The sequence below is a fragment of the Mustelus asterias genome, chromosome 16, assembly GCF_964213995.1.
Source record: "Mustelus asterias chromosome 16, sMusAst1.hap1.1, whole genome shotgun sequence".
Classification (NCBI taxonomy): domain Eukaryota; kingdom Metazoa; phylum Chordata; class Chondrichthyes; order Carcharhiniformes; family Triakidae; genus Mustelus; species Mustelus asterias.
In genome coordinates this window covers 29,893,598-29,907,650 of record NC_135816.1, presented here as the reverse complement: position 1 = coordinate 29,907,650, position 14,053 = coordinate 29,893,598, and the positions used below count along the sequence as shown (strand labels likewise).

The window sequence follows — 14,053 nt, the reverse complement described above, 5'->3', positions numbered from 1 at the left end:
TACACAGGATCTGCTCGGATGAGGAGGATCGCAACAGACACCTCCAGACGCTGAAAGATGCCCTCATAAGAACAGGATATAGCGCTCGACTCATTGATCAACAGTTCCAACGCGCCACAGCGAAAAACTGCACCAACCTCCTCAGAAGACAAACACGGGACACAGTGGACAGAGTACCCTTCGTCGTCCAGTACTTCCCCGGAGCGGAGAAGCTACGGCATCCCCTCCGGAGCCTTCAACATGTCATTGATGAAGACGAACATCTCGCCAAGGCCATCCCCACACCCCCACTTCTTGCTTTCAAACAACCGCACAACCTCAAACAGACCATTGTCTGCAGCAAACTACCCAGCCTTCAGGAGAACAGTGACCACGACACCACACAACCCTGCCACAGCAACCTCTGCAAGACGTGCCGGATCATCGACACAGATGCCACAGATGTCTTGATGCTCTCTCCACTCACGTTGTTTGTATCTTAAAGACTTGATTAGTTGTAAGTATTCGCATTCCAACCATTATTCATGTAAATTGAGTCTGTGTCTTTATATGCCCTGTTTGTGAACAGAATTCCCACTCACCTGAAGAAGGGGCTTGGAGCTCCAAAAGCTTGTGTGGCTTTTGCTACCAAATAAACCTGTTGGACTTTAACCTGGTGTTGTTAAACTTCTTACTGTGAACACCACTAGTCACAGGCATCCAGCCGGAAAAAGACCCTTCCACTACCACCCTCTGTCTTCTGTGACCAAGCCAGTTCTCCACCCATCTAGCCACCTCCCCCTTTATCCCATGAGATCCAACCTTTTGCACCAACCTACCATGAGGGACTTTGTCAAACGCTTTACTAAAGTCCATATAGACGACATCCACGGCCCTCCCCTCGTCAACCATTCTAGTCACTTCTTCAAAAAACTCCACCAGGTTAGTGAGGCATGACCTCCCTCTCACAAAACCATGCTGACTATCGTTAATGAGCTTATTCCTTTCTAAATGCGCATACATCCTATCTCTAAGAATCCTCTCCAACAACTTCCCTACCACGGACGTCAAGCTCACCGGCCTATAATTTCCCAGGTTATCCTTCCTACCCTTCTTAAATAACAGGACCACATTAGCTATCCTCCAATCCTCTGGGACCTCACCCGTGTCCAGTGACGAGACAAAGATTTGCGTCAGAGGCCCAGCGATTTCCTCTCTCGTCTCCCTGAGCAGCCTTGGATAGATTCCATCAGGCCCTGGGGATTTGTCAGTCTTTATATTCCCTAAAAAACCCAACACTTCCTCCCTTGTAATGGAGATTTTCGCTAACGGGTCAACACTCCCCTCCGAGACACTCCCAGTCAACACATCCTTCTCCTTTGTGAATACCGACGCAAAGTATTCATTTAGGATCTCCCCTACTTCTTTGGGCTCTAAGCATAATTCCCCACTTTTGTCCGAGAGGTCCGATTTTTTCCCTGACAACCCTTTTGTTCCCAACGTGTGAATAAAATGCCTTGGGATTCTCCTTAATCCTGTCTGCCAAGGACATTTCGTGACCCCTTTCTGCCCTTCTAATTCCTCGTTTGAGTTCTTTCCTACTTTCTTTGTATTCCTCCAGAGCTCCCTCCGTTTTTAGCTGCCTGGACCTAACGTACGCCTCTCTTTTCGATTTGACCAATCCTTCAATTTCCCTGGTTATCCACGGTTCTCGAATCCTACCTTTCCTATCCTCCTTTTTTACAGGCACATGCCTATCCTGCAGCCCTAACAACTGTTCCTTAAAAGACTCCCACATGCCAGATGTGGATTTACCCTCAAACAGCCTCTCCCAATCAACAGCTGCCAATTTCTGCCTAATCCCACTAAAGCGAGCCTTCCCCCAATCCAACACTTTACCCTTGGGACACCACTCATCCTTTTCCATCACTATCCTAAAGCTAACAGAATTGTGGTCACTATTTGCCACATGTTCCCCTACCGAAACTTCGAAGACCTGACCGGGCTCATTCCCCAGTACTAGGTCCAGTATAGCCCCCTCTCTAGTCGGGCTATCTACATATTGTTCCAAAGAACCTTCCTGTACGCATTTTACAAATTCCTCCCCATTCAGACTCCCAGCCCTACGCGTGGCAAGCCAGGTTGCCATCAGAGTAAAGACTCCATGCCTTGATGACAGGACATGGAGATCGAAGGCCACAACCTTGTCCATCACTCCCCCCTGCAGAGAGGTTTCCCTTCTACCCCACTGACCCTACCAGCCTCAGATCTCTATTTGTTGACATCTCTGCAGGCAACTAAGTGTGCCTCCATGATGAGACGTTCTTCAAGCTCTCCTATCAACTGAGCAGCACCCAAGCTGCTGGTCTAACTTTGTTATGGACCCTGTGATTGCTTCCCTGGACTGTCTGCTGTTCTTAATTCGACAGGGGTTCTGAAGATGGTTTATTAATTTGTTGCCTGCAGGAAGATGATCACCACATCCCATTAAGGCTATTCCTGGGTTGCCGGCCCAGAGTGAGGCCAACTTTGGAACTGTAACCCAACTGGGAAAATGCAGCCCAGAGACTCTGAACTAGGATTGCAATTTCAAATATTTAAGTCAATGCCAAATCATGTGCAGAAAGCAAAATAAAGAGACAGGGAACGAAAGATGGTACTTGGAGAGAGAGAGAGAAAGATGAAAGAGTCAGAAAAAGGAAAAAATACATCTTTCAAAATCTGAGGCAATGAGACTATATGGTTTAAAACTACAGTTTTAATGCTAGAACAGTTATTTGCCAATTATGAAGACTTTTCACATTGTTCAAAACTAACTTACAATGTGAATGAATGATTTTTCCATTTTTCTCTATTTATAGAACATTGAATAGATAAGTACCATAGGTTGTAACCCCACTCTTTGCAAACGGGTAAACATAGGTCAGCTAGCCTGACATCAGTAGCAAGAAAAATGCTAGAATTTATAATTAGATACGTGGTAACAGTGAATTTAGAAAATCACAATATTAGGCAAATCCAACACAGATTCATGAAAGGAAAAGAGTGTGTTTGAAAAATTTGTTCGAGGGAGTTTTTTTTCCTGAGGTGGTATCTAGCAAGGTAGATAAGTGAATGCAGTTCAGAAGGATTTTTACAAAAAAATCAGTAACGTATTGCACAAGAGGTTACTTCAAAAAATTAGGGTTTATGGGATTAAAGGTGTTGAGGATTGATTAATGGACACAAAACAGAGTAAGAGTAAACGATCAATTTTGGGTTAGCATGTTCAAACTAGTAGGGTACTGAGAAGATCAGTGTTTGACTTCCACTATTGACAATTTGTATCAATGGCTTAGATGTACAGAAGTACAGGAGAGAGACAGAGGATCTGGTGAATTGGTGCGATGACAATAATCTCTCCCTCAATGTCAGTAAAATGAAGGAGGTTGTCATCGACTTCAGAAAGCGTAATGGAGGACATGCCACTGTCTATATCAAAGGGGGTGAAGTGGAAATGTTCGAGAGCTTCAAGTTTCAAGGTGTCCATATCACTAACAACCTGTCCTGGATCCTCCGCGCTGACGCTTTAGTTAAGAAAGTCCACCAATGCCTCTACTTTCTCAGGAAGCTAAGGAAATTCGGCATGTCTGCTACGACTCTCACTAATTTTTACAGATGCACCATAGAAAGCATCCTTTCCGAATGTATCACAGCTTGGGATGGCTCCTGCTCTGTCCAAGACCGCAAGAAACTATAAAGAGTTGTGAACGTAGCCCAGTCCATTAGGCAAACCAGGCTCCCATCCATTGACTCCGTCTACACTTTCCACTGCCTCGAAAAAGCAGCCAGCATAATCAAGGACCCCACGCACCCTGGACATACTCTCTTCCACCTTCTTTGGTCGGGAAAAAGATGCAAAAGTCTGAGAACATAAAATCGAGTGAAGTTTGCATTTAGCATTTAACTTATCTGTAACAGTAAGTTGTAGTTTATTTCAGTCTGAGTGAAAAACAAGCTCCCTGGCTGAAAGGCAGCTGCAGAGTTAATTAGAATTAAATTTCAGTCATGTTCTTCTTTGGCTTTGCTCATCACTACAGTATCATCAGCAGTCCATGTGTGTCCAGGAAAATTTCTGTAATTCTGTCCAGATGCTGCTGTAACAGATGCTGACTGGAGGATAAGCCAGTAACCTCTCAGAATAGTATCTTCCGAATAGTCTACTGAAACTAGATCCCCTCTGCCAAATGAACTGACCAATATCAATAAAATAAAAAAATACTGCAGATGCTGGAATCTGAAACAAGAACAGAGGATGTTGGAAAAACTCAATAGGTCTGTCAGCAGCATCTGTAACGGGAGAAAACAGAGTTAACGTTTTGAGTCCTTTTGGCTCTTAGTCAGAACGGAAGGGAGGGAGAATGTATTAGCGCTGTGAGAGATTACAACAAAAAGTTGCAACTGCACCAACATGGAGTTCAGTAGCTTTAGATTGTAACTTTACACATCCATCTTAAACGCCTTTTACAAAATGTTTCATACATGTATTGCCTTACTGCAACCACCACACCCCCCCACCTCCCCCCAAGGTGACACTGCCAAGATGACAATGTCCAGGAGGCACCCCACCCTCTGGGAGGCCTCGATGGACTCCTTCACTCCAGCGGGATCGGTCCATTAGTTCCCCGCAAGTGGGGAGCTATAGGAAACCCCACTGGAGTGAAACACTCCTGGCTGTGGGGGGAGACGCGAGCAGGCCCAGAGATTTCAGTCCCGGGCCCACTAATGAGATTTAAATTGTATTGAAATTAGAATTTAAATAAATTATGCAGCTCCGCGTCGATTTCTGGTGTGCAGCTGATGGCCCCGGAAATCCGGCTGCCAGAGACTTGCGGAGGCCGTGGCGCCCAACGTGGAGCAGCGAAACGTCCTCCACTTGAGTCTCCCGGTGCGCTGCACTACAAAAGCATGCAGCAGGCTGGGAGAAACGCACCCCCCCCACCCCGTTGTGTTTGGTCAAAATGTTGAGTTTCATACATACTGGTAACCCTGCTACTGTTGGTTCACTCGTGTCCACCAGGTAGAATGCTTGTGGTTTCCATGTAACAAAAACAGAAAGTGCTGGCAAATCTCAGCAACTCTGACAGCATTTGTGGAGAGAGAATAGAGCCAACGTTTCAAGTCTGGATGACCCTTCGTCAGAGCATTTTTAGGCTCAGATTTAACCCAACTAAATGAAGGTCGCTATTGTTAGTGAGGGCTGAACACAAATTAAATCATAAGTATCATTCCAACTGTTAGTGGGCATAAATGCACATTAAACTACTCACAATTTAGCCCAAAATGTTACTATATTGACAACTGATAGAAAGAAGCTGCAAGGATAGCTGTGTGGGGATCAAATGTCACACCATCTGAACAGGAGGTGCTTTAAGAAGATCAGTGTCAAGATATGTTACTGAGGGGGTGTAGAGAATGCTAGTGTATCAGACACATGCTGTTCTGGACTTGGAGTGCTTGCTGGTGACTAATACTATCATCATTGCAGAGAAATTCAGCAGAAAATATAAAATAGGCAACTAAGTAATGTAAAACAGAACTATTATTTTGAAATTAATCTCATTAGTTCCAACCAAAACTAAATAGGAAAGGAAGTAGCAAAAAGCTTTTGCTTTACTGACTGCTGATGAACTTCATTGCGAAAGAAAATGACTCCTCCTGTGCATCACCACATTCTGGCTGATCCAATTAACATTTCACAGAATGGAAATTTAAGGCTGACACATCAGAGTGCCAAATAACATTAGATTAGCCATCAAACCAACAAGCACACTTAATTCATACCTGATGATTGCAAACATGGAATTGAAGTTCTTGCATTCTCTGCAGTGTAGGGCAATTTTGATGAAATGTTTAATTATCTTCATCCTTTTCCATTGAACGGTTTCCTTCAAAATCTCAGTGGCAACCCAGAACGTCTCCTGATTGATAACATCCTCAAATTGCTTGAGATGTACATTTCCAGTTTTTGACTCTCTTTTGAACAGATCATCTATATATTCAGTAGGTTCAATGTTTCGGAACAATTCAAAGTCTCGCATTGAGAGCTGAGTGGCTACCTCAATAGTGCTGAGTTGTAGCAGAGATATTTGGCTTTCCCTCAATAATTCCTGGGCATCTTCATCTGAGCAAAGAGTCTCTGTTTCCATATTATTCTTTAGATAGTACCTGAACAATGAAATAAACAGAAGTCATATTGCTCTGAAACATAGTTCTGGAACTTTATTGCTGTTCAGAATTATTCATAATTGATCTCAATTAGATTTTCAGATCAGAATTTGTTTCCAAATTAGCACATCAGCATCTTTTTCCATCGCCCCAACCCCTGAATCCTCGGTGCTCTTTTGTTTGCTCAATTTAGAAAGGCAATGGTCATCAACTACCTTGAAGGGGCCATTTTTCATTATACTTTTGATTGTTAATTTTTTTCTAGATATCATCGTGAGACTGTGTCATACATACAAAATAATGCTGGATTCTTAATCGACCACAATATCCCATGATGGTGATCAAAATGTTTGAAAAATAATCAATCTAATTTCACTACATTACACATTGAGATGGTTTCATAAGTACACAGCAATGCTTGGATTCTAGTAAAATCAATCATGAGACAATAGTGATCAAAATAGCAGGAAAATGATCAATCTTATTGAAAGACAAATTCATGTATCTTCTACAATTTGTACAAAATAACCAGTAGATTAAAACAAAATTGTTTTGTGCCCAACAGATTCTGCCTTTCTCACCTGCCGTTCAGCTGGATCCGGTCAGCAAGCTTAGATAATTGGTCAGGGAGTCTCCTTTGCTTGATGACACCTTCAGGGCTTATAGAAACCTCACAAAGTGAGTAAGTCTCGGGTGGTGCAGCCAGGCCAAATTCATGGACAGAATGGGCAACAACTTCTTTTGCAGTGGTATCTTTGCTTATGATGATGTAACAACTTTGCTGATCTGCCTTAAAGACTCGGATAACTTGATCTGGTATGTCTGTTACAAAAAAAATTGCAAATATATTCCATTGCTCACATCCCAAAGTCAAATGACTTATACAGAATAATCTGTCAAACCAAATAAATACAGTTCAGTTCTCATTGATCAAATGACTCAAAGGAAAAAGGTTGAGGTGTTCTGGCCTTTCTGACAAAACATTCACTGTCGGTCTGCATGACTGCTTTAGAAAACAACAGTTGAACTTTTGTTTAAATTGGCACTAAACTTGATCATTCGAGAGCAATGTGAAATTTTTTCAGCATTACGAATACTGAAAATGGAATAAAGATGACAAGATGATTTGTATTATGGGTTCGTTATTTGGTGGGTCAGCATTTGAAACTCATCCAGGGAACAAGCATGGTAATTTCAAAATGTCTCCAAAATAAATAAGGGATACCATTTATTAGGGAATTACCACAAAATGTGTAACTATTTTACTCCTCTCAAAGTTTAAAATATAAATTCAAGATTTATCAATCCAAAGAATGGCCAATGATAATTCTCCAAATGAACCAGTGATTCAAATTTAGTGTGTGCTGTATGGCAAGATATCAAATTTCACATCAGTTAGCAGTGAAGAAGGGGGCATCTTGAAGAGAGGGAGAGAGACATTGCCCAATGTTGCTATCTCTAACTAATAACCATCAAACCTCACTGGAAACGTGCATGGATAATGGGTGGAGAAAGGGTCAGGCTTCATTATAATAAGCCACACAGTGAAAGTAAATATATGAAAGCATGTCCACTTCAATGCGATAGTGACAGCTATCACTGTCCATGAAACCATGCATGACTTTTACTTGCTGTGGGCAGGGGAGTAGTGGTAAGGGAAGAAAAGTGAAGGCAGAAGAAAATAAAAATCACAAGCAAATTAGTTCAAAATGTTTATCTTCTAACTGCCCGCATGCATAAGCAGATTTATGATGGTACTGATACTTTAATGTGCCCAATTAAAACTTCTGACAAGTAAGGTGAAGCTTATCTGATCACTTAGTGGGTAAATGGTGCCATCCTATGCTACACAGAGTACAGGAATGAGATAGAGAATCTGGTGAACTGGAGTGGCAACAATAATCTCTCCCTCAATGTCAACAAAACGAAGGAGATTGTCATCGACTTCAGAAAGCGTAAAGGAGAATATGCCCCTGTCTACATCAATGGGGGCAAAGGGGGCAAAGGGTCGAGAGCTTCAAGTTTTTAGGTGTCCAGATCACCAACAACCTGTCCTGGTTCCCCCCATGCCGACACTATAGTTACGAAAACCCACCAGCGCCTCTACTTTCTCAGAAGACTAAGGAAATTTGGCGTGTCAGCTATGACTCTCCCCAACTTTTACAGATGCACCATAGAAAGCATTCTTTCTGGTTGTATCACAGCTTGGTATAGCTCCTGCTCTGCCCAAGACTGAAAGAAACTATAAAAGGTCGTGAATGTAGCCCAATCCATCACGCAAATCAGCCTCCCATCCATTGACTCTGTCTACACTTCCCGATGCCTTGGCAAAGCAGCCAGCTTAATTAAGGATCTCACGCAGCCCCACACACCCCAGACATTCTCTCTTCCACCTTCCTCCTTCGGGAAAAAGATACAAAAGCCGGAGGTCACGTACCAACCGACTCAAGAACAGCTTCTTCCCTGCTGCTGTCAGACGTTTGAATGGACTTACCTTGCATTAAGTTCATCTTTCTGTACACCCTAGCTATAACTGTAACACTACATTCTACACTCTCTCATTTCCTTCTCTATGAACGGTATGTTTTGTCTGTATATTGTGCAAGAAACAATACTTTTCACTGTACGTTAATACATGTGACAATAATAAATCAAATCAAATACTCTCTGGTTTGATTCCTTATTTAGCTGATCTGAGTCAAAGCACTATGAATATTTCCTACGTCTCTTAGCTAGAGAGGGCTAAAAAGGAAAACAAAATCAGACAGCTAGAAAGTGTGGATGTTGGTTGAGGACAGAACTGGATTCAGATGTGATATTCTAAATGGTTGGATAATTTGCTGATGTTCAAGTTTAAGCTTAGGGGAGGCAGCAGAGAATTGCCAGAGCCCGAAAGAGTCTTCAAGAGAAAGGGCAGAAACCATTTAACTAATATACATATCACAATGAATCAACACTTGTTTTCTCCAAAAACATTAATTACAATGACAGCCTGTATTCAGCTGAACTCAGAGACATTTCACCTATTATCATTTTACCAAAGTGGTCAAAACTAAATTGACCACCACAGACATCTATGATCTAGTTTGCAGGTGACAGCATCTGATTCGCACAACACTCTTGATCTTTGCAATTCTGCATACAAGGAACTTGAATGTTGCTCAAACGAAATTCATATCAATTCAACATGGTCAGCCAAATATTCCATCTTCCGTATTTGTTGAAGCAGAGACTTTGAAATATGTTCTCGTACCTTGACAGCTACCATGGATGAAGAGATCCAACACCAGATCAGCTATGCCAGTTCAGGCATCTACAAACTTGTTTGACAACAAACATCCCCACTCTTGTACTGGACAGTGTATCAGGGACACATAAGAGTGAGAGAGAAATTCCATCAGCAATGCCTCTGCCACATCCTCTGGATTCAATAAGAGGACGTTTGAACAAACACCAGTCTCCTTTTTGAAGCCAGCTCCACAATCTTTCAGGCAAAATTCCTACAAAATCAATTTTGATGGACTGGGCCCTGTGTCCAGGTGGCCGAAAAGCATCCCCCCCAATCAGGCCTGTTTTCTCAACTCTAATGGTCAACATTGTAGCGAACGACAAAGAAAACATTTCAAAGACACTGCAGTTTTTCTTGAAGCACAGCAGCACTGACATTATCGACTAGAAGGAAGATTGCTAAAAGTCACTTGAAATGGAGACAAGTTGTTCGCTAAGCTGCAGCACAATTTGAGTCCCACTATCTTAATGATGAGGCAGAGCAGTGACAGAGAAGGAAAGGAAGCATTTCCTGTACTCTGGATCCCACCATCACGTGGAACATCTATCCTACGAGCTCACAGATATGGGAGTCGAGAATCGGCTTGTCAGTTACAAACAATACAAACTAGGTGGAGTAGGCCACTCAGCCCCTCAAGCCTGCTCCCATCATTTGATAAGATCATGGCTGATCTGATTTTAACCTCAACTTCACATTCTTATATACCTTTCACCCCCCTTACTGATCAAGAATCCATCTACCTCTGTCTTAAAGATATTCAAGGCTCTGTCTCAACCACCTTTTGAGGAAAAGAATTCCAAAGATCACATCCCTCAAGAGAATTTTTTTTTTCACCTCTGTCCTCAATAGACATCCCATTATCTATATTCTGCCACAAGAGGAAACATCCTTCCAACATTGACCCTGACCATGAAGACCCACTGCAGAAACCCTCAATCCTCTGAAGATGCCATCCTTGAATCAAGGAATAGCCGACAAGATAGTAAACCAAAAGCTTGGTCAGAGGTAGATTTTACGGAGTGTCTTTAAATGAGAGAGAGATGGAGGCAGAGAGTTTAGGGAAAAAATTCCAGAGTTTAAGGTCTGGTAGCTGAAGATAGGGCCACGAATAGTGGAACAAAGAAAAATCTGGATGCGCAAGAGGTTAGAATAGGAGGAATGCTGTTATTCCAGAGGTTACGGGCTGGAGATTACAGCGATAGAAAGGGTTAAAGCCATGGAGGGAATTGAAAACAAAGATGAGAAAGTTAAAATTACCAGATTGAGGAACAATGTAAGGCGGCAAGTTCAGGGGTGAGGGGTGAAGGGTGAATAGAACTTTATGCGAGTTAAGATATGGCTGCAGAGTTTTGGATCGGGGTATTGGAGTAATTCCAGCCTTAAAATAAAGACTGCAATGTTTCTTATCACAGATGCTAAGCTAATAGCAGTTGATAATTATTCACCCTTTTTAAAATGGATACATCATTGGCCATTCTACAATAGTCAATAACATATCAACACAACAAGAGTTTTTGGAGAAGAAAATCAGCTGTGATGTAAAACAGTCAATTAATTTACGAAGAGCCCATTTGTGTGACTAGCACAACCAATTTCACCCCCTGGGTTATTTTTGGCTGCTCGCCTCAGTGAAGGCGAGGAGCTGATTTTTGTGTTGCTATCAGCTGAACAAGAGTTCAACCAGTTGCACAAAACTGTCTAAAACAGTTTTTGTCTGGCTAACCTATACTCAAATCAGGAAGTGTTTGATTTGAGCATTTTAACACAACATGCCAATGGAAAAAGTTTACTATTCCCAAAACTAACATCCTCATGCAGACAAAACATCAATATCTCAACTTTTCATATAGGTCAGAATGTTTTTTGTAAGTTAAGTTAGAAAAAAGGGTGATAAGGGAAAGCAATAAGCCAACATATAATGAACAGATCTCAATAAGTACAGCATTGATATGAGAGTTTTGGATGATAGCCATAATGAGGATAACATTATTGAAAAAAAAGTTCACGTACAAAAAATTCTCAAGGGAAATTAGGAGGGATATTTTTGTAATTAATTTATAAAATCCCTCTATTTTCTTTCCAGAACACCTTGGCATTGCCATACCACATAATTCCAGTGGCAGGGATGCTGGGTTGATGACTTGCTCCCAGGCTTCTGTCAATGCTGTACTTCAACTAGTTCCTAAGGAATGCAGGAAACAGATTGACAACAATCCTCCAATTGAATTGTACTTGTTTCAGGATATTACCAGGCTTCTACTTAATGCCTCCTTACAGCTACCTGACCAAGATCAGCAACTCAACAAGGGAGGTGAAATATGGTGAACAGGAGACAACAATTTCTCTCCAGAGTGCTGTGTGTAAGTTATGCAAAATATCATGTCATCAAAAAGATAAAGGGGGTTTTAATCTATCCCTGCAAAACTAAATAAAAGTAACATCCCAACATAACATTTGGAATCTTTAATCATGTACATGAAGGTGACACACAAATTGAACACAGCATACAAGGAAACAAGCATGCAATACAAGAACACAGACACAGGACTGATGGATACTCACTATAAAAACCTGCAGCTGTGATGTGGATAGTTTAGGAGCAGAACAGATAAAAAGGAAATTACACAATATTCAAATCAATTTTTGAAAAGTCACAAAATAATTACAGTAACCAGCTCAACTGCAAGAATTTTAATCATGCGAAGCAACGGTAATACATTTTGCGTTTAATAAAATTGTCTTAAATGTTGTATTCATTTTAACCAACAAGGTTATTAATTTAGCTTTTGTTGAGAAAGAGACTATTAGAAAACAATCTTATCAGAAACTAACATTTAGATTCTTTTGATTTATTGGGAAATTTGATATTTAGAAAGACTAATGGCCAATTTCTTTTTGGGTGTTTAAGAAGACGGAGCGGCATTATGTTAACATTGGTAAACATGTCAATTTATGAAACTTTGTAAAAGTGTTTAAGTTCCACAAAAGGTAAAACTTGCACTTACGTTGTGCTTTTACAAGCACCAGCATCTCAAAACAATTTACAGCCAAAGTACAGTAGGAAGTAATGTAGGAAATATGACAGCCAATTTGTGCACAACAAGCTACCACAAACAGCAATGTGATAATGACCAGATAATCTGATTTTTCAAACCAACATTTGGTTCTATGCACCTCTTGGAACTATTTTTTTTCCAAAACAGTTTTAGAATTTAATACGTTTTTTCCTAAACTCATTTGAAATAAATATACAAGATGTTGATTTTCATTTCCAAAACGCCCCACGCAAACCGAAAGTTGGAACTGCATGGAACCGTGAGAAGTGCACACAACTAAATTTTCAGTAACCATCTGTGCAACTTTTCAATCATCTATTCAAAAGAATATCAGCCAACTGATCAATGGACAGAAAGCAGAGAGTAAGAATAAATGGGTCATTCTCAGGTTGGCAGGCTGTGACTAGTGGGATACCACAAGGATCAATGCTTGGGGCCCAGCTATCACAATCTATATCAATGGTTAGGATGTGGGACCAAATGTAACATTTTCAAGTTTGTTGATGGCAAAAAACTGGGTGAGAATGTGAGTTGTGAGGAAGATGCAAGGGGATTCAGACAGGCTGAGTGAGTGGGCAAAAACATGGCAGATGGAATATAACATGAAAAAATGTTATCCATTTTGGTAGGACAAAACAAAAATGCAGATATTTCTTAAATGGTGAGAGATTGAGCAGTGTTGATATCCAAAGGCACCTGGGTGTCCTTGTTCACGAGTCCATGTGACCTGGCGACCCTTGACCTGGAAGCAGCATCAACAGGAAGGAAGTTTAGACAGAAGCCATATGGCTGGAGGAAGCAAAGGAAAGTTGCAAGACAAATCAGAGTTGAAGGCCGAAAATAATCAGCACACAGATGCAGACACAAAGAGAAAGCAGACAGACACAGAACGTGGAATACAGAGGATTTTTGTGAAAAGATGTAAATGACTCTCAGGAGGAGGTCAGTTTTTCTGTTTGGCAGAAGGATCTCTTAGAGGCAGTGCGTGAGCTGACTAAAAATGTTCAAAACCTGGAAGGCTTTGTGAATAGTTCAGAGACACTAACCATCAGAGTGGCCAAACCATGAACCATGTGTTATTCATTGAAAAGGAACTCTGGAGAACTAAACCATCAGGACTGTCATGAACCAGGGAGAGAGAGGATTTGTAAAAGTATATATTTGCTGATGGTAAAGGCTGTTGTCAGATAGAATTCCTGACCTAACCTGTATGAATAAAAAAACAGCATATCGTGGAACTGTGTAGCTACATAGTGCTTCACGAATGCTGGGAGTGATGTGGGTGCTTGTGGTTGCACAAAATGTATTTTAGGTATATCAACTATTTGAAGTGAAATTTATATTTTTACTTTCAGCATCATTTTCTTGTGAATGTTTAATTAACCTGGATTCTGATTTGTGTTACAAAAAGTGAAATCTTGTTGGCAATTTCCTCTGGGGGGTTTTCAGTAAATTTAGTTATCTAGTTTACAGTTTCCCCATTGGGATCATAACAAAATAGTATAGCATTTTTTTTTAAATT

The 14,053-nt window shown here is 41.1% G+C and overlaps 1 protein-coding gene across 13 annotated transcripts in view; it reads right to left on the bottom strand.

The window, feature by feature from the left end:
• The window catches only part of rapgef6 (Rap guanine nucleotide exchange factor (GEF) 6), a 330,858-nt gene that overhangs the window by 43,351 nt on the left and 273,454 nt on the right, over positions 1–14,053 (bottom strand). For 12 of the 13 annotated variants that reach the window (XR_013499761.1, XR_013499760.1, XM_078230817.1 and 9 more), the window contains 3 exons: positions 12,038–12,052; positions 6,768–7,008; positions 5,803–6,186 (listed from right to left, as the gene is read on the bottom strand). Coding sequence is in view for 11 of the 13 variants with exons in the window: in XM_078230817.1 (XP_078086943.1) it covers positions 5,803–6,186; positions 6,768–7,008; positions 12,038–12,052 (640 nt within the window). In the remaining 2 variants the exon portion in view is untranslated. The remainder of the gene's footprint in view (positions 1–5,802; positions 6,187–6,767; positions 7,009–12,037; positions 12,053–14,053) is intronic. The other variant, XM_078230820.1, reaches the window with a different exon arrangement.